The sequence below is a fragment of the Thamnophis elegans genome, chromosome 15 (genome assembly GCF_009769535.1).
Source record: "Thamnophis elegans isolate rThaEle1 chromosome 15, rThaEle1.pri, whole genome shotgun sequence".
Classification (NCBI taxonomy): Eukaryota; Metazoa; Chordata; class Lepidosauria; order Squamata; family Colubridae; genus Thamnophis; species Thamnophis elegans.
In genome coordinates this window covers 19,205,720-19,231,029 of record NC_045555.1, presented here as the reverse complement: position 1 = coordinate 19,231,029, position 25,310 = coordinate 19,205,720, and the positions used below count along the sequence as shown (strand labels likewise).

At 43.4% G+C, this 25,310-nt stretch overlaps 1 protein-coding gene across 17 annotated transcripts in view; it reads right to left on the bottom strand.

Moving 5' to 3' along the window:
• SORBS1 (sorbin and SH3 domain containing 1) overlaps positions 1-15,730 on the bottom strand; it is a 129,110-nt gene extending 113,380 nt beyond the window's left edge. For 9 of the 17 annotated variants that reach the window (XM_032231568.1, XM_032231557.1, XM_032231569.1 and 6 more), the window contains exon 1: positions 14,741-15,729. In XM_032231568.1, coding sequence (XP_032087459.1) covers positions 14,741-14,757 — 17 coding nt within the window. In that variant the 5' untranslated portion in view covers positions 14,758-15,729. Of the gene's footprint in view, positions 1-14,740 lie in introns of all 17 variants that reach the window. The other 8 variants (XM_032231556.1, XM_032231561.1, XM_032231567.1 and 5 more) reach the window with 3 other exon arrangements.
• Between the last annotated feature and the right edge of the window lie 9,580 nt (positions 15,731-25,310).

The window sequence follows — 25,310 nt, the reverse complement described above, 5'->3', positions numbered from 1 at the left end:
AATAAGAGGACCCTTGGATGTAATCCCAAAACATTTGGAGCACCATCTGAACACTATTGACATTGACAAAATAAGGTAAAAGCTCCCCTCGCACATATGTGCTAGTTGTTCTCAACTCTAGGGGATGGTGCTCATCTCTGTTTCAAAGCCGAAGAACCAGCACTGTCCGAAGACGTCTTGGTCGTCATGTGGCCGGCATAACTAAATGCCGAAAGTGCACAGAACACTTCCCACCAAGATGGTCCCTATTTTTCTACTTGCATTTTTTACGTGCTTTCGAACTGCTAGTTTGGCGGAAGCTGGGACAAGCAACGGGAGCTCACTCTGTTACGTGGCGCTAGGGATTCGAACCGCCGAACTGCCGACCTTTCTGATCGACAAGCTCAGCGTCTTAGCCACCACATCTCCCTATTGACAAAACACCCATCAGTAAATTGCAAAACCAGCTTGACTTGGAACAGCTTATATTCTGCAATGATACCTTTAATGTCATCATACGACATCTTCCTATGCCAAGTCCTTAGGAGGCACTCGATAGATGGACACAAATATCAAATCAGGCATAAATACCTGACTGATTGTGCTATGAACCATAATAAGAATACCAGATCTACTTGATTAAAAACAGTAATTGGGACCAGAATTTGCATCACTAAGCAATGCAACGAAAGTATGATGTCATGTGACTGCGCTGCTTAGCAATAGCAATCCCCACTGCCACGGTTAAGCAAGGCTTGCAAGTCATTAAGTAAATCCCAGCAAGCTCACAAGCAGAGCAGAAGGTAGTAAGTGGCTGCTGCCAGATGGGAGTTAGTGGCAAAGAACTTATCGGAGAAACCTTCCCCATTGAAGCCAGCAGGGAAGGTCAAAAATGGTGATCATGTGACCACAGGGTACTGCAACTGTCATAAGTGCAAGACAGTTGCCAAGCATCCAAATTGCAATCATGTTGAGCACTGGAGTGCTGGGACAGATGGAACTTCCAGTACTCATTCAGTGCTTGTCATTATTTGAAATGGTCACTGAACAAGTGATCGTTAAATGAGAACTACTGCACTGTAATTTAGTAATAGATGCAGCTGGACTCCCAGCAACTATTACCATATATTAGAACAGAGAAAGCAACATTAAGAGACTTTTTTTAAAAAAAAAGAAAAGGCATTGAGGATGACAGGTGTGGGGCATTGATGCTGTAAAGTCCCCCAAATTGGATGGGACTAAATTGGCCATGTAAAAACCTACTGTGTTTCTCCCAAAATAAGACAGGGTCTTATTTTCTTTTGACCCCCAAAATAAGAGCTTGGCCTTATTTTCAGGGAGGTCTTATTATTTTTGAGGTGCAGGAGGCAGCAAGCATGGTCACCTCATGCTGCTGTGTTGGAATATTTTCAGGGAGGGCTTATTTTTGGGTAAACAAACGTTCCAGAGGACTCCCAAGCCCACAATAATTGGGCTACAGTTACACACAGACCCAGTGAGGGGTTGCTGCCGGGTCAGATTGGTTTGGACGAACTGGTAGTTCCGATGATCAGCTGGCCCTGCACACCTTCAGCCGCCCTATTCTGTCCTATATTTCTTTCTTTCTGGATCAGCTGATTCGTGCAGCACAGCTGATTTCCACACCTCTGCTGTTCTACTTACCATAAGCAGCTGAGCTTCAAATTGCTGTATTTTAAGCACTGCGCCCAAGCGCATTAGGTGTGTGATCACCGAACCAGTTGTTAAACCAGTTGCAGCCTACCCCTGCAGAGACCCCATCTCATGCATCAGAATGGCCATCCTACATTTTGGTAATGCTTTCCTTGCATCACCAAAGCGCATGCGCGCGCACACACACACACACACGGACATACAAACACGATCCTCTGAAATGTCAATGCATTTGAGGCTAGGCCAAGAAGCTTGAATTGGAAAAAAGTAACCTAATGTTCCAATGAACTTTTAACTAAGGCTCTTGTTGCTAAGCAAGGTTCAAGACCAATATGAAAAAAAATACAAGGCTTATTTCAATGTCAGCACCATGGCAATGGAGGAGAATGTGGTCATGTCAAGAGTTTAAATCTTAGTTCTAACATGCATGAATGTTTTCATCTATTTCTTCAGAATAAAAGATTATTCTGAAAAATCCAACTGCTTTGCAAAGTCATTAAGTTGAGGCAGCAGACACTTGCCTTTAAGGGAACATAAACAGTGTTAGCATTACTCTTTGCCTTCATCCTATGGACAGAATGTTTAGCCATGCCTTCAAAAAGATTGCATGAGGGTTTAGAAATCACATCCTTGTGTGCTTGCAAAACAAGTTTCTTAATGTTTGTGTCCAACATGATCCTCCTTGCGCCAATTCAGCTTCAACAAAATAGTAAAGGTAAAGGTTCCCCTCGGACATATGTGCTAGTCGTTCCCGACTCTAGGAGGCAGTGCTCATCTCCGTTTCAAAGCCGAAGAGCCAGCGGTGTCTGTTACCTTCCCACCAATGGTGGTTCCTATTTTTCTATTTGCATTTTTACATGCTTTCGAACTGCTAGATTGGCAGAAGCTGAGACAAGTAATGGGAGCTCACTCCATTATGCGGCGCTAGGGATTCGAACTGCCGAACTGCCAACCTTTCTGAAAGACAAACTCAACTTCTTAGCCACTGAGCCACCTCGTCCCTTTCAACAAAATAGAGGAGGCCTATTTATGTCATCCTCTTCCAGCGATACTGTGCATCTTTTTTTTATATTTCAGAACAGCAGTGAAACAGCCTTTGTGAGTAGTTAGAAAACCACTATATCCCCCTTCATAGCAAATGGACACAGGTGTGGATTCAACTTGGCAAAAAAAAGCCTGTTCGGAGTTCAAGAGCAATAATCATGTTAAGGCAGAATCCTATTTCTTTAAAGTTACTGTAATTGTCACCTAATAAAGATATGGTAACGCTTAATGTTATCCTGGAGCTGAAACACAAATGCAGAAACGTAAACATGGTGGATAAACTACCTCTATGTTGAAATCTGTTCTGGATTCCCGGGAGGAGAGGTGGTATTCCAAAAGGCCAAGAGGCAAACAAAGTTTAAATAGTTTGGTCAGGCTGTCCTGAGTCCCAAGCTCGGTTGACCCTTGCTGGGTGATGTTAGAGAGTTAAGAAGGCTCCTCCTAAAGTAAATTGCTTTAGTATGGCAAGATTTATGTTTATAGGTGAAGAACAATAAAGGAAACTGTTCAAAAGTAATTCTACTGTAGGAAGTTAGCACCTACCCTCTCCTACAAAAATGAAATATTTTAGGAAATATTAAAAAGGAAGAATATTATATTTCCCTGGATGAGAAATGAAGAAACATGTTTTGTTAAGCAGGAAACAGACTCACTCTTAATAGCCCCCACCATCCTCAAGAGCCCACAGCAGATGTCTACACTTAAAGAGATAAAGAGATAGCTAGGTCTATTCATAAGCAAATGCCCTCATCCAAGATACAACAAAGGTTGGATTAGCCCTCTACCCATTTAGCAATAGAATTCACCACATGGCACCTGGGAAGGTTACATCACCCAGCAAGGGTCAACCGAGCTTGGGACTCAGGACAGCCTACAGAGTTGCCCCTGCATGGCTCCATGGGAGTCTGACAACCAATCAAAATACAAGCTCAAATTCAAAAGCCCAGAGAGGGTATAAAACTCAGGCACTCTCAGAATCTATTTCCTTTTTTTCTTCTTCACCCAGCATCTTCAAGGCATGTGGCCCTGTCCACCATTAAAATCATCTTTCCAAATTTCCAGTGTCTTCCTCCCCACTTGGCACTGCACCCAGAAGGACATTTATTGCAACACTACGTATCTGGGTTCTTGAGGCCTGACATGAACTGACAGCACAATGAAGAAGGTGTTTAAGGCCAGTTCTCCTTAATACCTGCATTGAGGCACTTTATTGTACTGTACTACCTGTGCTCTTCCAGATATTGCTTCTCCCTATTTCTTGCTGCATGGAGCAGGTTTCGATTCAATCAACTAGTCTTTGCAAAGAGGCACTGAGTAAAGAGATATGCTATGTGCAAAAAACACGGGGAGAGCGGGGGGTTGCGCACGCATGCATGAGGGATTGTGTGCATAGAATTGTGGGTGTGGGCACACCCACACACAACCCCCCTGTGCTACCCCCTACTTTTGACACGCGATGGCAAAAAGGTTAGCCATCAGCTAGGTGGTCATTTGCTGAAGACACTTCAAGCTGGACCTTAAATTGAGTAGAGGGCTGGAGTGAACTCAATGGCCAACATGCTCCCTTCTACATCTATGATACTATGAATGTTTTCCAGCAAATGAGAAATTCTTTTTGATATTTTAGATAAAAAGAGAGATAAATACTCACCTAGTTCCTAAAATTTGGAACCTTGATCTTATGATATATGCTGACAGCGGCAAGACCACTATGCATAAAAATGGAAGGACACTTCGATTCCCACCATGGACGAATAGCTACAAAAGCTGAGCTGCCAGAGATGGCTTAATTGACTCTTTTGATTAAAGAAAAGAATATAAGTACTTTTGTTGCTACTTGGAGACCACTTCTGGACTTCGCTCTTGAGGTGGAAAAAAAATGAAGCTTTGATTTGGTTTTTTATTGATTAGATTGATTTATTGTTATAGAAATGGCGAGTTTATATTATTTTGGAAAAATAAAAAGTTGAGCTTCGATGTTAATGTTTTATTCTAATGCAACAGAGAAAGTCGGAAGTCACCACTTTTTTTTCTTCCTCCCTTCCTCTCTATTCTTTCCCCTTTTCCTCCCCACTGTCCTATGATTTGCTTTCATGTTTTTGCATTTTATTCTATAATCTAAGAAAAAATGTTTAAAAAAGAAAAGAAAGAAAAAGGAAATACTAATTCAGTTTCTATATGTATAAACGGCAAAACCTGGGGCCACTTAAATCAGTGGTAACCCAGTTTAAAAGCTTTAGAGCCAAATTCATTGTGTTTTTTTTTTTTTTAAAGAAAGGATTGTTTCATTGATTTTGCTTGTTGATTTAGGCTGCAATCTAATGCACGCTGATTTGGGAATAAGCAAATGACTGGAAACAAAGTGGATAAAATGGGATATTCTTACTTTCTGAGCTGCGTCCATTAGAACTAAGTGAGGAAATTGTAGTTCCTTCTGCGCAGAGAAGGGCAGAAGGAAAAACTCCCACCATACAAGTAAATATTAACTTTTCCTGAGAGAGAGATTTACTTCTAAGTAGGATACATAATGCAGCTCACAGCTATTCCAAAGAAATTCTCTGTGAGGTGCCACCCAATCAGGAGGACTCCTTTATACACTCCCACCCCACTTCTGCCCTCAGCCAATTTGTGATCACTGTTTTGCAGTAAACACCCAGCCCAGCAGCAGGGACTTATTTTTTTTTTATCCCCAAACGGCAGGGAGGAATCATGAGTTATGGTGCAAAGCAGCTACAGGCAGGTAGGTGCATCAGAGCTGAACAGATTCATGCTGGATTATGTGATAGATCTAGGACAGTGATGGCGAACCTTTTTTGGCTTGCATGCAAAAAGCAGGGGGAGCACTGGGGGGTCGTGCGCAGGTGTGCCACACCCATAATGCTATGCGCATGACCCGAGCGCATACGCGCACGCCCAGCATTCTCCCCATTTTGGTGTACTTTTTTCACCCTCCTCAGGCTCCAGAGGCTTTATAGGAGCCTGGGGAGGACAAAAACAGATTCCGCCCCCCCCGGAGGCCCTCTGGAGCAGTGTTTCTCAACCGTGGCGACTTTAAGTCCTGTGGATCTCAACTCCCAGAAGAGCTGGCTGGGGAATTCTGGGAGTTGAGGTCCACAGGACTTAAAGTCGCCAAGGTTGAGAAACACTGTTCTGGAAGCTTCTGGAGTTTCCCTGAAGCCTCCAGAGCATGAAAAACCAGCCCTATGAGCAAACCAGAAGTTCAGAAATGGACTCATAGGGCCGTTTTTCGTCTTCCGGAGCCTTCAGGGGCCTTCAGGAGGCTTCATTGAAGGCTCCGTGGGGCTAAAACCAGCCCTACAAGCAAACTGGAAGTATGTTCCTGAACTTCCAGTTTGCCCGCAGGGCCAGTTTTTTGCGCTCCGGAGGCTTCCTTGAAAAATGGCCTCAAAAGAAGGCTGAAGTCAGCTGGCCAGCGCGCACATGTGCACTGGCCATCTGACAGGGCAACGCCTTGCATGCCCTGACAAATGGCTCAGCATGCCGCCTGTGGCATGCGTGCCATAGGTTCGCCATCACGAATCTAGGAGATACCTAAACCATGAGTTCAAGTCAGTGGTGAAATTCAAAAAAATTTACTACCAGTTCTGTGGGAGTGGCTTGGTGGGCGTGGCAGGGGAATGATACTGCAAAATCTCTATTCCCTCCCCACTCCTGGGGGAAAGATACTGCAAAATCCCCATTCCCTCTTCACTCTGGGGTCAGACAGAGGTGGCATTTGCCAGTTCTCCGAACTACTCAAAATTTCCGCTATCGGTTCTCCAGAACTTGTCAGAAACTGCTGAATTTCACCCCTGGTTCAAGTCCCGCTTTAGCCACGAAAGCCGGCTGGGTGATTTTGGGCCAGGGCGGATTTGATTTAAATCAAGTCGCCTTAATCACAATTTAAATCACTAGTAAAAAGGCTTGATGTAAATGAACTCTAAATCATAATTTTTAAAGAGCAACTGTCATCTCTGTCCTGCAGCGGCTCCTCCTCTGACCTGCTCTTGACTCACCGACAGTCCCCATATTGCAGAATATACAGCCTCATGCTACAAAACTAAGCTCCATTTCATGCTGAATAAACTAAATTATTAATGTATCTTAAATAGAAAGCTATCTTTAGATAGATTTTTACTCCAAAAGCATTTTATTAAAATAAATTTTATAAAAATAATAAAAAATCTAATTTAAATAAAGAAACCCAATTTTATTTTTTTATTTATTTTAATCATTGGTTTTAATCCACCCTGCTTTGGACTAATGACTCTCTCAGCCCAACTCACCTCACGGGGTTGTTGTTGAAGGGAAAACAGGAAGAGGAAGGTATTGTTGGATATGTTCGCTGCCTTGTGTTATCAGTAAAAATTATAAAGGCGGGATACAAATAAATAAAATAAACTATGTTGAGCATAAGCATGCTGAGGGGTCACACGTGCATGAGCGGCGGGTGGGGGGATGCCCCCCCACCCCATTTTTGGTTCCAGGAGGCTTCAGGGAAGCCTGCTAGCACCAAAATGGGGGTGGAGGTTGTGTGCATATGCGTGGGGGGTGGGGCCTGCGGGGAGCATTGGATTATGGGTGTCGGCATGCGCACTACCCCACACACGCACACTTTTGGCACCCAAGGGAAAAAAGGTTCACCATCACTGCTCTAGCACATATTCCCACACTAGGAAACAACCAGATCTGGTAGAGAAGCACAAAACAATTCTGGGGTAGATTTTGTTTTTGTAGGCTTGATGATAAACCATTTCAGTATATGAATATGAACAAAAATAAAAGGTAGATAGAAATGCAGACAGATATTTCACATATTTTCTTTTAATATATGCATTGTTGCAGGAATAATTTTAAATGCATTTTGTGATTTTCACACGTATTATTAATATTTTGTGGTTTTGCTTTCTGAACTCAGATGCTGGAGCTCAGATTGGGCTGCTATTGTGTTCGTGCACAACACAAAAACAAATTCCATGTTATAAAGCAATTAAAACCTCACAACTATGAAAAGGAAATGGAGCCAAGAAAAAATGAAATGTCTATATTAAAAAGCCAGAATTAAGTATAGTATATTTTTGCCGTTGCTTATCAAGAACTGCTAATCGCTTATTAGTAACCTATGACTATCACTAAGTGTTGTATCTTACGATTATCTATCTCCTCCCACTTATGATTATAACTATGTTGCTTGCATTTTTATGATTTATATTGTTGTTTGTTTCCTAGTAGGATCTGATTGCTTATTAGTAACCTATGACTATCACTAAGTGTTGCATCTTATGATTCTTGATGAATGCATTTTTTATGTACACTGAGAGCATAAGCAACAAAAACAAATTCCTTGTGTGTCCAATCACACTTGGCCAATAAAGAATTATATTCTATTCTAGTCTATCTATTAAAAGGCAATATAATAGAACAAGAAAGTGAAATGGGAACGCACTTTCACATATGCATGTACAGTACACATCCATACATAGAGGTAAACACACTGCAAAGACAACACTCAGCGCACACACAGTGCAAGGAAAAGGACTCAGCTGTACAATGGTGGGTTTGTATCAGCTTTACTACTGGTTTGCTAGTGTGCGTGCACACATGACTTTTCTGCGCATGCGCAGAAGCGATCCGAGCGGGTGGGCGGAGCCTCTCACCACCGCCACTACCAAGGCCGAACTGGGCTGAACTAGGAGCAACCCACCTCTGTAGCTGTAGTACACAAACCTGAGAACTGAGGATGGACAGACTGGCATGCCTTAAAAAGAAAGAAAGGAATGGGGGCGGGGGGGGCAGGAGAAGGGAGATAGACACACAGAAGAAAGAAGTCTTTATATGGGCAGAGGCTGTTTCCAGCCCCAAACGGCCCACTTTGCTCAACTTTCTGACTTAAAGCAGAATGCAAATGTTAAAGAGTTATTTTCTACTACTGCTAGCCAAGTTTTATTGGATTAAAGCCCCTGTTTAATTGGAGAGATTCCAAGTCAGTCTGAAGCAAAGTGGCCTCAACATGGAGTTTTCTTTGTATTACAGAAAAGGTCTTGTGAGGTGAGCTTGCCTCATAATGACTCTCCATGGATAGATCCAGAAAGATTTCTTGCCTTCCTCCAGCATGTTTTCCCCCAAATCTGCCTGCTCCTTCTATTCTCAGTATCAACCATATCTGGCCCAGCTTCATTTGTGCCACATGAGACAAGGGCAGGGCAGGGCTACATCAAACAGGGTGGATAAACATTGATTTTTTAAAAATAAAAAAGATTTTAAAAAAATAATTATTTTTTAATTTAAATCATTTTTATTATTATTATTATCAAATGTATTATAAAAAATGCTTTTGGAGTAAAAATCTACATAGTTTTCCACTTAAGATGCATTAATAATTTGATTTATTCAGCATGAAATGCAGTTTAGTTACGTAGCATGAGGCTATATATTCTGCAATATTTACATTTTTGGTAAACTCATTCAATGAATCCAAGCTCTGGAAGATGAGAGAACATCCACTGCATTGATTCAGTCACACAAATTCACAGTAACCATGAGATATAAATCATAAAACAAAGTTCAGGACTATTCTTTATCTCATTGTTTTGCAAATCTATGTACAGTACGAACTGTGTAATTGTTTGATGAGAAATGCATCTGTACCACCAGGCTCAAAGCGTGAGGAGGAAGGGCAAGCAGTAAGAATGAAAGTGAAAGCAGCTAATAAATATAATATTAAAGAGCTCCTGTCATTTCAGATCCATCATGGCATCGCCTGTTAGCGGGCATCTAGTCATCTTCTGGCTGCCACGTCCCTCACCTTGTTGTGTCACTGCCGTATCACCAGTCGTCCGCGGGACAGAGATGACAGTTGCTCTTTAAAAAATATGATTTAAATCAAGTTGATTTAAATCAAGCCTTTTTACTAGTGATTTAAATCACGATTTAATTTGTGATTTCATCAACTTGATTTAAATCGACTTGATTTAAATCAAATCCACCCTGACATCAAATGAAGGGAGATTGCTCAAAGGTTCCTGATGCTGCAAGCTAGAAGAGGAAGTCATGATGGAGAAAAGGCTGCCTTCCATTGTCCCTTTCACTGTTGAGAAGGAGAAGACTGTCCCTCTTCCTTCCAGAGCAAGGAGGATGAAACTCCAGCTCAGTTAAAGTGACAGCAGCAGTCAACCAGCTCATGGAATGGCTACTGGCCAAGTCAGCCCCATCTGAGAAGGCTGTAAGAGCTGCCTCCTGCCGTCCCAGGGGGGAAACCGCTTGGCCTGCTATGTCAGTCTTTAGCCTGGAAAATATCACTTCCGCTTGTGCCCCAGACACAGCGATATCCACTCCTGGCCATGACTTCTATCCTATTTCAAGGCTGTCGCTTGCCCTGCTATTTCAGCCAGAAAATAATACTCCTCAAAGGGCGGAAGGCAATAGTAGCCCAACTCCCATTTTCTTCGCTGGGCTGGCCTCCTACATCTCTTCATGGCACAGCTGAGTTACACCTCTGCAAAGAAGTTCTCATTCACATCTGGATACCCAAGATGGAGTGAATGAACGCAAGAAGCAAAGGGAACTCCAAGGAGATCCCGAGACACCACCTCAAAACAATTGATCTAAAGGCAGAACAAGTCTCCCAATTATTCCCAGTTGCATTTCCAACAAGAACACACCCTCTTGCCTTTGAAACAGGTTCAAAAATACATTCCATCAGGGGTGGAATTCTACCAGTTTAACAACAGGTTCGCTGAGTGCGCGCCTGATGTTTACCGAAATCTCACCTTCAGCATTACTGTTGGCGAGGAAAACAGCTGATTCGAGGCAATCTCTGCCATGCCAATCAGCTGGGCTTCAGAAAAGGAAATATAGGTTAATATAGCGCAGGAGCAGGCAGGCAGGCCCATTTCAAAGTCAGAGTGAACCGGTTCACTCCCAGCTGATAGTCAGAGCTACCGGTTTGCCTGAACCGGTCCACCCCGATAAAATCCCACCACTGCACTCCATGAATCTGCTTTCCTCTATTTTTACAATCCATTTAAAAACTAATTCCCCACTTCTATAAAGCCCATCCACCTCCCACCTTTAAAATATATTTATCAATGGATCTTTTCTCTGCTGCCAAGGAAGAGGATGAGAGTTCTGACCCCACCACCAAGGGTGTCATTTATCCAAAAGAAACTTCCATCCATAAATCAATGAAGATATTGCTTCAACTGGCTAAGGCAGTGATGGAGAATCTTTTTCTTACTGCGTGCCAAAATTGTGCATACGCGCTATCGCGCATGCACACACGTGCACACTCAACTTCCCCACCCATACTGCGTATGCGTGCATGATGCCTCCCCGGGCTCTGGACGCTTTCCTGAAGCCTGGGGAGGGCGAAAATGGCCTTCCCCGGCCACCTGGAGGTCCTGCATAAGCCAGAAACAGATCATTTCCAAACTACCGGTTGGCCCATTGGGGCCATTTTTTGCCCTTCCCAGCCTCCAGAGGCTTTCCTAAAGCCTGAGGAGGGCGTGAAATCAGCTGGCCGGCATGTGAATGCGCCCCAGAGCTGACGGCTGGTGTGCCACCAAATATGGCTCGGTGTGCCACCTGTAGCATGCACGCCATAGGTTCGCCATCACGGGGCTAAGGTATTCAAACTTACCAGCATTACCTTTGTCTTCTCCCCCAAAGATCCTCTTAATGAAAGCTCATAATCTGCAACTGGTGCAGAATGTAAGGGGATGGCAAAATGAGACCATACAATGCTATGACAGAAAAGATTGCACTGATTGCTGGAAGACTACTAGGCCTAAGGTAAGATGATAAATTCTGTCTGCAAAATTCTTAAGCAGGTAGGGGAGCAGAAAACCTGCCTATCAAGGTCTACTGGGGATGCTGCTCCTGGACTCTGCACTGGGCCGGGTAGGGCCTTCTCGGTGGCAGCACCGCAATATAAAACTCTTCTCTTAAGAGAACTCCTGCTAACTTCCAGGTTAGCTTCTTTTAAAAGTCTGAAGATGAGCTTGCTCACCCTATAATTAGAACACAACCAAATTATCTCCTACTTTTTAGATAGGAATTCTGTCTTATTCAATATCCGTAGTTGACCTGTTTGTTTGAGCAATAGCATAGACTTATATACCACCTCACAGTGCTTTACAGCCCTCTCTAAGTGGTTTACAGAGTCAGCCTATTGTCCCCAACAATCTGGGTCCTCATTTTACCAACCTTGGAAGGATGGAAGGCTGAATCAACCTTGAGCTGGAGAGATTCAAACTGCTGAACTGCTAGCAGTTGTCAGTCAGCAGAATTAGCCTGCAATACTGCATTCTAACTACTGTGACACCACAGCTCTTTTTAACTGTTCTTCTGCAATAGGTGAAGGGTAAAGGTTCCCCTCACACATATGTGCTAGTCGTTCCCAACTTTAGGGGGCAGTGCTCATCTCCATTTCAAAGCTAAAGAGCCAGCACTGTCTGAAGACGTCTCCATGGTCATGTGACCGGCATGACTAAACGCCGAAAGTGCACGGAACACTGTTACCTTCCCACCAAAGGTGGTCCCTATTTTTCTACTTGCATTTTTATATGCTTTTGAACTGCTAGGTTGGCAGAAGCTGGGACAAGTAATCGAGCTCACTCCGTTACATGGCGCTAGGGATTCGAACCGCTGAACTGCTGACCTGATCAACAAGCTCAGCATCTTAAACATTGAGCCACTGTGTCCCTTCTTCTGCAATAAAACTGTACAAAAAAAATAACAACCCTATGAAATATGTCCTGGGAAGGAAAAGATAAAAGGCCAATTCTCGCTGGCTTTGATTTATTTTTAGAATTGGTTTCCTTAAAGTCTTTTATGACAAGAATTAATACCAGACAACTAATCAAGCAGAAAACAACAGCCTAATCAAGAAAAGAACACTCCCATCAAAACTGACAGTGCAAGCTACTGTACATAAACAGAGAGCAAACCCCACTCCCTTCTAAAAATATGTAAGTATAGAATAGGTGGAACTTGGCTTTAAGACCAGAGAAGGAGATTCAGATTCCTTCTTTGTGAGAAACAGATGCAAATGTCCATCTGTTTTCAGACCATTCTAATATCCAGCCATATTTTAGGACAGCCTTTTCTACGTATGTCCTCTGGGTACTTTAAAATTATAACTCTACAAATGCTTAGGAAACATGGTCTTGGTAGTGCTGGCTGTGTTTTCTGAGAGTTGCAGTCTTAATATGTGTATATAAATGCATCTATATACGATGGGGGGGGGGTGTTGCTGGATGGAAACATCATATTTTGCCCTTTCCTTTGTCCGTCAGAAGACAGAGTCAGAAAACTAGTGAATGCTGAAATTTATTTTGCGGTGGCAAAGTTCTTGAGTTACAGCACTTGAGGAATTCCAAGAGGTTATAACAAAAGTATTGTTTATTGCTAATTTTAACACGATTAACTATGCTATCCTTTGTCATCAAATATGATCACATTCCAATGTCTAAGTGAACCTATTTCTTTTTTTTTTTAAAGGATATATTTAACTATATTACATATATGTAAACAATAAGGGAACCTATTTCTAATCAAGGCTGGCAATTAGATAACAAAAACTTTGATTATTTTACTTGATAATCAAGTCCACTGGTAACAATGTATTTTCCGTTCCTAAAGACCAATTCCAGAAGTAGGTTTGGAAGAAAAGAGGCAGCAGCACTCAGTGCTGTCCCAAAAACTATCCAAAATGTACCCAGCCACAGGAATGAGCAGTAGCAAGCAGAGAAGTAGAAGAAAAGCCAGGTCAGAAATGCCCTGTCACATACATTGCAATATTGCTAACAACAAAAAAGCATTTCTTCACCTCTCATCAAAATATGAAACTGTCTTTAATCCGGTCATTAGTAATGCAGGGATAGAAGTCCTGGAGCAACGAGGATTTTCCTCCTTATGCAGAAAAAAACAATTACTATTAACCTGCCTTCTATTGAGGACCTGTACACTGCACGAGTCAAAAAGAGGACCGTGAAAATATCTACACAGCTCTCACATCCTGCACATAAATTGTTTCAACTCCTACCCTCAAAACGACTGCACAACAAGACAACTAGACACAAGGACAGGTTTTTCCCCAACGCCATCACTCTGCTAAACTAATAATTCCCTCAACACTGTCAAACTATTCACTAAGGTGGCATTACTATTACTATTAGTCTTACTGACCCTATCACCCATCTCTCCTACTTATGACTCCAGGACTGTAACTTTGTTGCTTGTATCCTTACAATTTATAGTGATATTGATTGTTTCCTGATTGCTTATTTGTACCCTATGACTATCATCTTGTTGTACCTTATGATTCTTGATGAATGTATCTTATGTACACTGAGAGCATATGCACCAAAGACAAATTGCTTGTGTGCCCAATCACACTTGGCCAATAAAGAATTCTATTCTATTCTATATTCTATTCTATTTGTTTCTATTCTATTTAAGTTCTGTTCTGTTCTGTTCTCTATTCTATTCTCCTGCAGATAAGCGAGGTTCACATCTATTTGACCCTGACCGCAAAGTGTGGGGAGATCCACAGCACCGGAGCATCGAATTGCCTGGCTTTCCTCTTTCCATTCCACCGACTTCGATCCATAGGATCCTTGCTTTAACGGAGCTCAGCCACGGAAGCATCTTAGCTCTTCCAACAATACGCTAAGCCAAAGAAGACCAAGCCGATCTTCTGGCGACATCCAGCCTCCCGGTCTCAGAAAACGCATCGGATGCTAAGGATTTTTTCCCCCGCAGGAAAGTCTCCCAACTCCTCGGCGCGCGTCAGTCGGACGATGCCCCGACGTTTCCCCTCCCGATCCCCAGCCCGCTTTTTCTGCCCCGGCAATGGGGAAAGGCAAAGAGACGCGCCGGGGGGGGGGGGGGAAGGACAGGGTTCTTGCGCAGGAAAGACGGGCCGCAGCGCCAACCTGGCCGGTAAAGAGGCGCTTGCCCGTCTGCGGAAAGGGCACCGGCTTCTCCAACCCTCCCTCCCTCCTTCCAGCGCCGCAACCCCGGCAAGGGCGCGGGGAGAGCTAACCTTAAAATAGACTCCATCCGCGTCCCCTCGGGCGGCCGGACCAGGAGCTCGACCAGGGCCAGGATGTGGCGAGCCCGGGAGACGCCGCCTCCGGGCAGGACCCGCGGAGGAGCGGAGCCGCCCAGTCCGCTGCTGTTACTACTGGCGCGCCGCCCTTTGACCAACGCTCCGCTCTGGGCGCCAGTGCCAAAGCCGCGCGGCCCGCCCCTCTCGGGGACCGCAAGCTCGCTTCGTCCCGCTCGCCTGGCACCGGCCGGCCACTCTTACCTCACGCGACGGCGGCGCCTCCTCCTCCTCCTCCCAGCCGCGCCTTACAGGCCTGCGCGCGTTTTTGGCCCCAGGCGCCCAGCGGAGCCGGACTCTGCCCCCCGCCGCGCGAGCCCCGAGGATCGGCCTGGGCCGCGCTCGGGGAGGGGGGGGGGAATTGGAGCGCCGGAAAGGCGGCCCGCTTGCCTTTGTCTCTCGCGCAGCGGCAGGAAACCGGGCATTGCCGGGGCCGGGGGCGCCTCTGAGCAGACCCAGCCGGTCTTGGCTTTCTTTTTCCCCGCCCGCCCTTCTCCAACAGGGCAGGTGAAGGAAGCTGCCTCCCGGGTAACGGTGCGGCGGCAGCGGCCGAGTCCGCGCGGCACACGCCGAATCAGGCGCTTGAATGGGAGCTCTGCCTGGGTCTGCCGAGGCACTGGAGCGGCAACTCCCGCGCACAAGGCTGCGCCGGCGGCACACAATGCGCAGGGCTTGGGAAGCGCTGGGCTGCGTGGGTGTCGCGGGAACACGGCCGTTCGCGGATAAGGGTGTAATAAATCTACACACCACGACACAAATGCGCGCACAAGTATCACACCACATACCGGGATTTGCAAATGCGGCCCTTGATGTTTCAGGGCAAGTCCCTGAAATTTGCCAGAGATCAACAATATGATTTATTTGCTTATTAGTAATTTATGCCTATCATTAAGTGTTGTATCTTATGATTTTTGATGTATTCTATTTTATTTTTCTTTATGTACACTGAGAGCATATGCACCAAAGACAAATTCCTTTTGTGTCCAATCACACCATTCCATTCTTTATTCTATTCCATTCCATCCCACCCCACCCCATCCCATCCCATTCTCTATTCTATTCCATTCCATTCCATTCTATTCTTTATTATATTCCACTCCATTCTCTATTCTGTTCTATTATATTATATTCCATCCTATCCCATTTCACCCTCTATTCTATTCTATTCTATTCTATTCCTTTCCATTCTATTCTTTATTATATTCCATCCCATTCTCTATTCTATTCCATTCCATTCTATCCCATTCCACCCTCTGTTCTATTCTATTCCTTTCCATTCCATTCTTTATTATATTCCACTCCATTCTCTATTCTATTCTATTCTATCCCTTTCCATTCCATTCTTTATTATATTCCATTCCATTCTCTATTCTATTCTATTCTATTCTATTTTATTCTTCAAAGGGCAAAGGTCTCCCTTCCTCTCCTCATTTGGAGAAACTGGCCATCTTTTAACCTGCACTACCACCCTGTCAGCTGTGCCAAGGCTGGAGGGGAGGGGGGCTGACTGGGAGCAGCCGCCACCGCAGCGGATCCTATGGATCCCTCCACTACCGGCTAAGCTCTGGCTGCACATCTTTAAGTGCATGGGAGATGACAAACGAAAGGGAGGCAGTGGGATAAGGCTGAGGCCAGAGCAGTACTGACCTACACGGGGCTCCATTTCAAAATTAAATACATTTTCCTTTTCAACTACTGTGTTGTTCAACTGTCAAGTTGTGAATGCTCCAACACTGGAAGTTTTTAAGAAGTTGGATAACCATTTGTTTGAAGTGGTGTAGAGAAAGCCTAAGCAGGAGGTTGGACTAGAAGACCTCCAAGGTCCCTTCCAACTCTATTATTCTATTCTACCTTGGCAACTTTAAGAATTCCCCAGTAGGGCTGTCTTAACAGCATTATGGGCCCCCGAGCAAAGCAGTGTACTGGGGCCCCTACGACAACTACTCACAGGAATAAAAATGTAAATGGTCGATAAAATCCAACATATATTTATTTTATTGGCACTTCCAACAAAATTGATGTTGAAACATTAAAAACATGCTGTGCAGCAACAGCTAATCAACATGATAAATATTAGAACAATACATGAGGCTTGAAAAACACAATAATACTCCGTAAACCATACAGTTGGTGTATTTATGTGATACAAGGTGCATTGAAGGGTTAACCAGAGGTGATATTCATCAGGTTCTGACCAGTTCTGGAGAACTGGTAGCAGAATTTTTGAGAAGTTCAGAGAACCGGTATCACCTCTGACTGCCCCGCTCCCATCTATTCTCTGCCCCCCTCCCATCTATTCTCTGCCTTCCGAGTCCCAGCTGATTGGGAGGGAATGGGGATTTTGCAGTATCCTTCCCCTGCCACGCCCACCAAGCCATGCCATGCCCACCAAGCCACACCCACAGAACCAGTAGTAAAAAAAAATGAATCCTACCACGGGGGTTAACATACACAGATTAGTATGGGGCCCCTATGCTTGTTGGGCCCATGGGCAAATGCCCATCAGGCCCATTCCCAGCCGGCATTTGAAGGTATTGAAGAATTCTGGGAGTTGAAGTCCACACGTCTTAAAAGTTGTTGAAGTTGAGAAACATTGGCTTAACTTTAGGATATTTAGCTTTCGCCAAGTTGCATGCACAGCCCTAGTTGGAAAGGGGGAAGTGGGTGGCGGGAAGACAATTTCTCCCTTGGTTTTAAAAGGATAACTTTTTTCATCTCCCAAATAGAAGGAAAGTCAGAGTATGTTATACATAATGGAAAATAAAATGAAACTTTATTGAACTACAAAACAGTCAGCTATTTATATAGGTATATATAAAAAGCTAGGGATTCCAAATAAAAACTTTGGATACAAAGAGGATTGGATATATAATGAGAATGGACTAAAAAAAAATCTATGGTAAACTTTAATTTTAAATTATTTATTATTATTATAATTATTGCTCAGAGCTGACTAGTCATCAAAACCACTGTAATAACAAGCAAATAGCTATTAAAACTGGGAAAGCATCTCAAGATCAAATTCCTGAAGATGGGAGTTGGCTACCTTAGGGAAAAAAGAAAATAGCAATTCCAAAACTGGTAAAAGGAAAATGAATACTCAGAATGAACAAACAATCTTAATAACAATAACAGAGCTTTCTTTTGTTATATTCTTATTACTTTCAAAAGTCCTGGAGAATATGCGACAAGCCTGATTACTTGAGGAAGGCAAGTGTCTCTGTCCTCAAATCAGGATTAAAGGAACAGCTGGGCAATACAGACAAATCAAATCCATCAGTAAGTACCATTCTTGGGTTATTAAACTAGCAATTTAATCACTAGTAATTGAGATCAAACTTTGTCAGATAAATCTTAATTAATACTTTGACTGCATAGGTGCTCTGACCTAGGTTTCTCCAGCAGCATGAAGCCGAGTCCTTGTCCCGATAAACCTATTTAATTTACAGTGAGTTCCTCTCCAGCAAAGTCTTTCCACTCCCATAGTCTTTCAAGATAGTTCACAATTACTGACCTTTATCAGGCTTGGAGAGTGACCAGGCCGATATCTTTCAGAGGCCGCAATATTTGGCAAGAATGCAGAAATGAACTCCTGCAAACACCCTTCTCCTTTCACTCCTCTTGTATTCCCTATGGGAGGGGCCATTCACCATCCACCTGTGGCCTTACTCCCAAGTTGACCCTTGTTCCTTAGCTGTTCCCTTTGTGTGGCAACTCTGCGTATGCGCACACTGGGAACAGGCTCCAGCTGTTTGTCTGCCTCACTGATGTCTGACTCTGAAGGCAGCTGATAACTTGCATACGGCTCTGGCCCATCTCTGCCTCCGACATAGAGCCCTCATCAGAGCCTTCCCTAGACTCCAGGACTTGCCCAGGTTCCTCCCTCACCTCCTCGCTGTCCAAATCTGCTGCCAGCTCCACTGGCCGTTGGCGGGCCACAACAGTATGGGTTTTTGTGTAGATCATAGGAGAATGCTGAAGTCCTGTTCAATTTTACACAAATATTTAAGAAACTATTACATTATTGTCACCAACTAAGTTAGAAGATAAACCCAAAAGTATTTTTTTTCAAAGGGCAACTGGTCTTCCTTGTTTTTTCTTCGCCTTTTGAAAAAGCACTTTCGGGACAAACATGATCTGATGACTGAAAATCTCCATAGAAAGAAGTCCAAATTAGAAAACCATAGTCAAAGAATGCTGGAGTTGGGGACTAAAAGATTTGATCATGCAAGCCCAGATGTTCATTAGTAATCTAGATGAGAAGATAGAGAGGCACTTTGTTAAATTTGTGGATGACACAGAAAGCTAATAAAGAAGAGAAAAATAAAATCAGCCCAAAGAAGTAGGCTGGAGATAAGTCACAGAAGCAAATGTGAAGTACCATAAGTAACAGAAATCAAATTTGGATGAGAAATACCTTTTTGAGTGATAGCACTTCAGAAGTATCTCTTGAAATGTTGGTTGATTACAAACTGAATATGAACCAAGATGGAATGCAGCTGCCAACACCCCTTCCCCCTAGACGTAAAGTAAATGCACTTTTAGGCCTTATCAATAGAAATATATATCCAAAGCATAATTCCACTTTATTCTGCATTGGTCAGGCCTTGCCTGAAATGAATTGCATTGCATTGAAGATTACACATTGAGTAGGATCAGGCCACTTGAAGCAGGCTGATGATACCATTCCTTTCAGCAGAAAAAGATGAAAAGAGCCAGTTTGCTCCACTGGTTAAGGCACCAGGCTAGAAATCAAGAGATGCGAGTTCTAGTCCTGCCTTAGGTATGAAAAAGCTGGTGGTGTGACTTTGTGCTAGTCACTTTTTCCTCTAAGCCTAATTCACCTCGTAGAGTAGTTGTATGGAAAATAGGAGGGGGGAGTATTGTGTGTGTTCACTGCCTTCAGTTATTTATAAAAAATAATGAAGGCAGAGGACACACACACACACACAGAGAGAGAGAGAGAGAGAGAAAGAGAGAGAGAGAGAGAGAGAGAGAGAGAGACTGCATATATATATAGGGCATTCAGCAATTTCTACTCACAATAGAATTCCCTATGCCACCAGACTTGAAATTTTGGGCTTGGTCAATCTGGAACTGTGCCATCTGTGGTCCGATCTAAGTATAGTACACAAAATTGTCTGCTACAACGTCTTACCTGTCAACAACTTGTTCAGCTTCAACCACAATAAGACACAGGCAAACAAGCGACACAAATTCAAGGTAAACCGCTCCAAACCCAATTGCAGAAAATACGACTTCAACAACAGAGTGGTCAACGCCTGGAATGCTCTACTTGGCTCCGTTGTTACAGCCTCAAACCCTCACAGCTTCAACCTCAAACTGTCTACCGTAGACCTCACCCCATTCCTAAGAGGTCCATAAAGCGCACCAGCGTGCCTTCTGTCCCTGTCCTACTGTCCCCATTTATCTGTATTTACTTCCTTTGTTCATGTTTATGTTCATGCCTATACTTGTTATCTTGTATATGTTTGACAAACAAGCAAACAAACAAACAAATAAACAAACTGGGAAGCAGGGGATTGGTTTGAAATCAAAAACAGACGAGACGGGTGGCCACAACCCTGATCAAATGCCTTGCAAATGCCTTTAAAAAGGCGGAGCTTTGAGTGCATGCTTGTGGCTGCCATCTTGACTTTTAACCCACTGCAAACACTTCTGCTGGAAAGAGAGGGAAAAAGAGGGGAGGGGGAAACTGGAAGGAGAAGAGGACAGGGAAAGGAGAGGGGCATCCAGGCTGGCCAGGTAGCCTCAAAGCTCTGCTGGCCTTTTGCACTTCCCTCTTCCTGTTCCCTCCTTACAAAAATGCCTTTTGTTTCCAATTAATGTAAGAGGTTCCTTGACAGATAATCCTTGGTCATTACTTGTGTCTTCCTCAAGGGAAAGATGAAAAGATGAAGTGGAACCAGAGGGCTGATACTTTTGCCAATAACAGGTTTGTCTAAAGAACCTTTTTTCACTTAATTGAAGGAAAAGACCACTCCAGATCAATGAAATAGATTCTTCTGAATGAAAACTCATGAAGAGAAGGACCAGGGGAGACATGATAGCAAGGTTCCAATATTTGAGGGGCTGCCACAGAGAGGAGGGGGGTCAAGCTATTTTCCAAAGCACCTGGAGGTCGAACAAGGAATAATGGATGGAAACTGGTCAAGAGGGATTCAACCTGGAAATAAGGAGAAATTTTCTGACAGTGAGAACAATCAACCAATGGAACAGAAGTTGCCTTCAGAAGTTGTGAGAGCTTCATCACTGGAGGCTTTCAAGAAGACATTAGTTTGCCATCTGTCAAAAATGGTGTAGGGCCAGTCTTGGGATTCAATTTTTTTAACTATCAGTTCTCTGAGCATGGCTTGGTGGGCGGGGCAGGGGAAGGATCCTGCAAAATCCCCATTCCCTCCCCACCCTACTAACCTGCTTTCCACTCCATTCTCCTGTGCAGAGCAACAAAAGACGACCCAGTGATTGGCTGGGAGGCAGCATAGATTAACCATCAGTTGGGACTCGGAGGCTGGGAGGCAGTGAATAAATCAGGGGCAGAGCCAGTCAGAGGTGGCATTTGCCAGTTCTCCGAACTATTCAAAATTTGTGCTACAGGTTCACCAGAACCGGTCCGAACCAACTGAATACCACCTCTGTGTAGGGCCCTTATTTTACTCTTCACATCTATTTATATTAAAGTTTCATTCTTCATTCTTTCATTGTTCAGTGTTTTAATGTACAGTTCCAATACCAATCACAACATCACTTAAATATATAGGGTAAATCTATTTATATTGTTCCATTCATCCAATCCATATAATTCTGTTATTAATGCATATGCTTACATTAAAATATATTATTTCATTTATCTAATCACTCATTTGATTTTTATCATTTCACTGCTAATCATTATATTTTTAGACATGTTTAATAATACCATCATTCAATCTCTAATTTCCCAATTAATGCTTAGTTCTTATTCATAATTCCCATATTTCACTCTTCATATCTATTTGTATTAAAATATCATCCTAGTGTCCATCACAATTCATGCAAAATAATTATCCAGTCTACATAACTGGGAGGTCCCTTCCAACTCTGTTAATCTGTAAATCATGAATAACAAGTATTTTCATTGCAAGTTGAAAAAATGAGCTCATACAAAACATTTTTTTTCTAAATAAATGCTTCTTTCATTTAAAATCATGTACAGCCTTTCACACAGTGTACAAACCATTATTGTAATGTTAAACAGAATATGTCACAGCCATAGAAAACATTGGTTGCTTGTTACCATTAGTTCCTGAAATTATTGCTCTAATCTATATGTAAGAAAATGCAAGAAAGACAGTGTGTTTCTGGAAGATCTTTAAAAAAAAATCTTTTGCAAAAACCTTGTTAACAGTGTGCTTGCATACTTGAAAAACATGTAGAACGTTAGCAGCCACCCATCTCCAAGAAAAATGAAATATTTTAGGAAATATTAAAAAGGCAGAATATTATATTTTCCCTAAGACATAAATTCAGAGCCTCAGCTCCCTGCCCCCACCCCAGCAGATATTTTGGTGCTAACCTATCTACAAGACAAAAGACCTTCCCCATCATAATATAATAAACATAATAGGATTAGCCCTCTACCCATCTCACCCCATGGCTCCTGGGAAGATTGCATCAACCAGCAAGGTTCAACCAAGGCTGAGATTCAAGACAGCCTGCAAAGTTACCCCTGCATAGTCCCCTGTATTCAATCAGAATACATGCCTTTTCCACAGGAACAGGAAGTTCAAATTCAAAGCCCAACAAAGGGTATAAATCTCTCTCTCTCCCTCTCTCCCCCCCCCATGCTCTTTTGCCCAGGACCTCAAACCATGTGGTCCTGTCCACCATTAAACCATCTTTCCAAGCAGTCTCCATGTTTCCAGTGTCTTTCTCCCAACTTGGAACTGAACCCAGATGGACATTTCTTCCAACAAACACATTCCATAACCATAACTCTGATTGTAGAAAACTGAGTTAGAAAAATTCTCTTAATAGACATAGCATTCTATAACATAATCTCAGGTGTTTGTGGGTATTACTCACTTACTTATTCAATTATAAATCGAATTTATTCAATTATTTCTGACCCCTTAGAATAAACTGGTTTTGGTGCTTTTCAATTAGGCAGGCTGAGCAGTAACTCTTGGGGAGGTGGGCAGAGTAGGATTCTTTGTGATTTCCCCACCAATTTTAATTCTGCATATTTCACGTCTGCTTTTCAATTGCTTCACATTTTTTATTCTCCTCTGTTATTAATTAATTTTTTAAAAGTATATGTGGGATTCAGCCAATTTGCATCACTTTGGGAGAACCAGTTGTTGAGTTTCTGAGCAGTTTGGTGAACTGCTTATTGGAAGGAATCATTAGGGCAGAGAACTGGTTGTTAAATTATTTGAATCCCACCACTGCATATGTCCACCACTCCCTAGATTTCTTTGGGAAATTGACAAAGTACTGTAAAAGCATCAATGTTTAATTATTTATGGGTCAATAGGCACCATAAATAAAATTAGAAAAACTCCACTGACATTAAAAGTCCTGGGAAATTAAATACATTTCAAGCTCCTTCCTAAGTTGCAATTGAGGGCTTATTATTTCCACTACAGTAGCCATTTATTAAGGGACATGGTGGCTCAGTGGCTAAGATGCTGAGCTTGTCGATCAGAAAGGTCAGCAATTCGAATCCCTAGTGCCACATAACGGAGTGAGCTCCCATTACTTGTCTGCCAACCTAGCAGTTCGAAAGCATGTAAAAATGCAAGTAGAAAAATAGGAACCATCTGGTTCCTATTGGTGGGAAGGTAACAGTGTTCCTTGCCCCTTCAGCATTTAGTCATGCCGGCCACATGACCATGGAGACATCTCCATGCAGCGCTGGCTCTTCTGCTTTGAAACAGAGATGAGCGCTGCCCCCTAGAGGGGACCTTTACCTTAGCCATTAATTCCATAATTCAGGTTTGGCTGTGGAAGGAGTTGTATCTGTTGCTGATGGATACAGATTGCAGGACTTGCAGCCAAAGGTTCCTTGTTAAGAAGCAAAGAGTGCGTGGAAATGAGGAGTCCTCGAATAAGCTGAGCCTAAGCTGAGAGAAGTCTTGCCACCATCACAAATAACCTCAGAAGATGTCTGGCAGCCATCCGCATTTGAAAGACAAAGGTCCCTCTTTTGAGGACAGCAAAATCTACATTTGAATAGAGGGGAGAATCATTGATTTGAAAAAAGAGCAAAATAATCCACTTATCTGGGGTGAACTCTATCAGGCTCTGACAGGTTTTGGAGAACCCGTAGCAGAAATTTTGAGTATGATAGTTCAGAGAAGTGGCAAATGCCATCTCTGGCTGGCCCCAGAGTGGGGTGGAAATGGAGATTTTGCAGTATCCTTCCCCTGCCACGCCCACCAAGCCATGCCACATCCACCAAGCTACACCCACAGAACCGGTAGTAAAAAAAATGAATCTCACCACTGCCATCTATGTTAGAATTGAACACACACCCCTCAACAGAGGAGGGAGGGATGACACCACCTATCTCCAGTTGACAATGCAGCCCTTGCAGCAGTTCCATGAAGATTCCATAACCAATTGCACCATAATTCAGGTGACCCTGTTCAATGGTGAGATTCAAAAAAATTTACTACGGTTTCTTTGGGCATGGCACGGCTGGCATGGTGTGGTGGGTGTGGCAGGGGAAGGATACTATAACATCTCTATTTCCTCCCCACTCCAGGGGAAGGTTATTGCAAAATCTACATTCCCTTCCCACTCCAGGGGAAGGATACTGTAAAATCCCCATTCCCTCCCCACTCCAGCAGAAGGATACTGTAAAATCCCCATTCCCTCCCCACTCCAGCAGAAGGATACTGTAAAATCCCCATTCCCTCCCCTCTCTAAGGGAAGGTTATTGCAAAATCCACATTCCCTTCCCACTCCAGGGGAAGGATACTGTAAAATCCCCAATCCCTCCCCACTCCAGGGGAAGGATCAGGGCTGGGTTCCTGCCAATTCTAACCTCTTCTACAGAAATCTACCATGCTGTTTAGAACCGGTTACAGCTCCCCCCCCTGCCCGTGTGCACCACGCTTGCCCCGACCACTGCTCACTGATTGGCTGGCTCACCAATCACCCCGCCCGCCTCTAAGAGTCCTATCTAAACCTTAAAGTCTTAAAGCTGTCAAGTTTGAACATCCCTGGGGTTTTTTTCCTAAAGGGTTAGGGGTGCAAGGGTCTTGTAACTTGACAGCTTTAAGACTTGTGTGCTTCAAATGCCAGAGTTTCTGAGCCAATATTTTGGTTGCTAAACAAGAGCATTGTTAAGTGAGTCTCACCACATTTTACAAGTTGGCCACGCCCACCCAGTCACACGACTGCCAAGCCACTCCCACTCAGTCATATGGTTGGCAAACCACTGCCACCCGGTCACGTGGCCGGCAAGCCACTCTCACAAAACAGGCCACACCTACAGAAG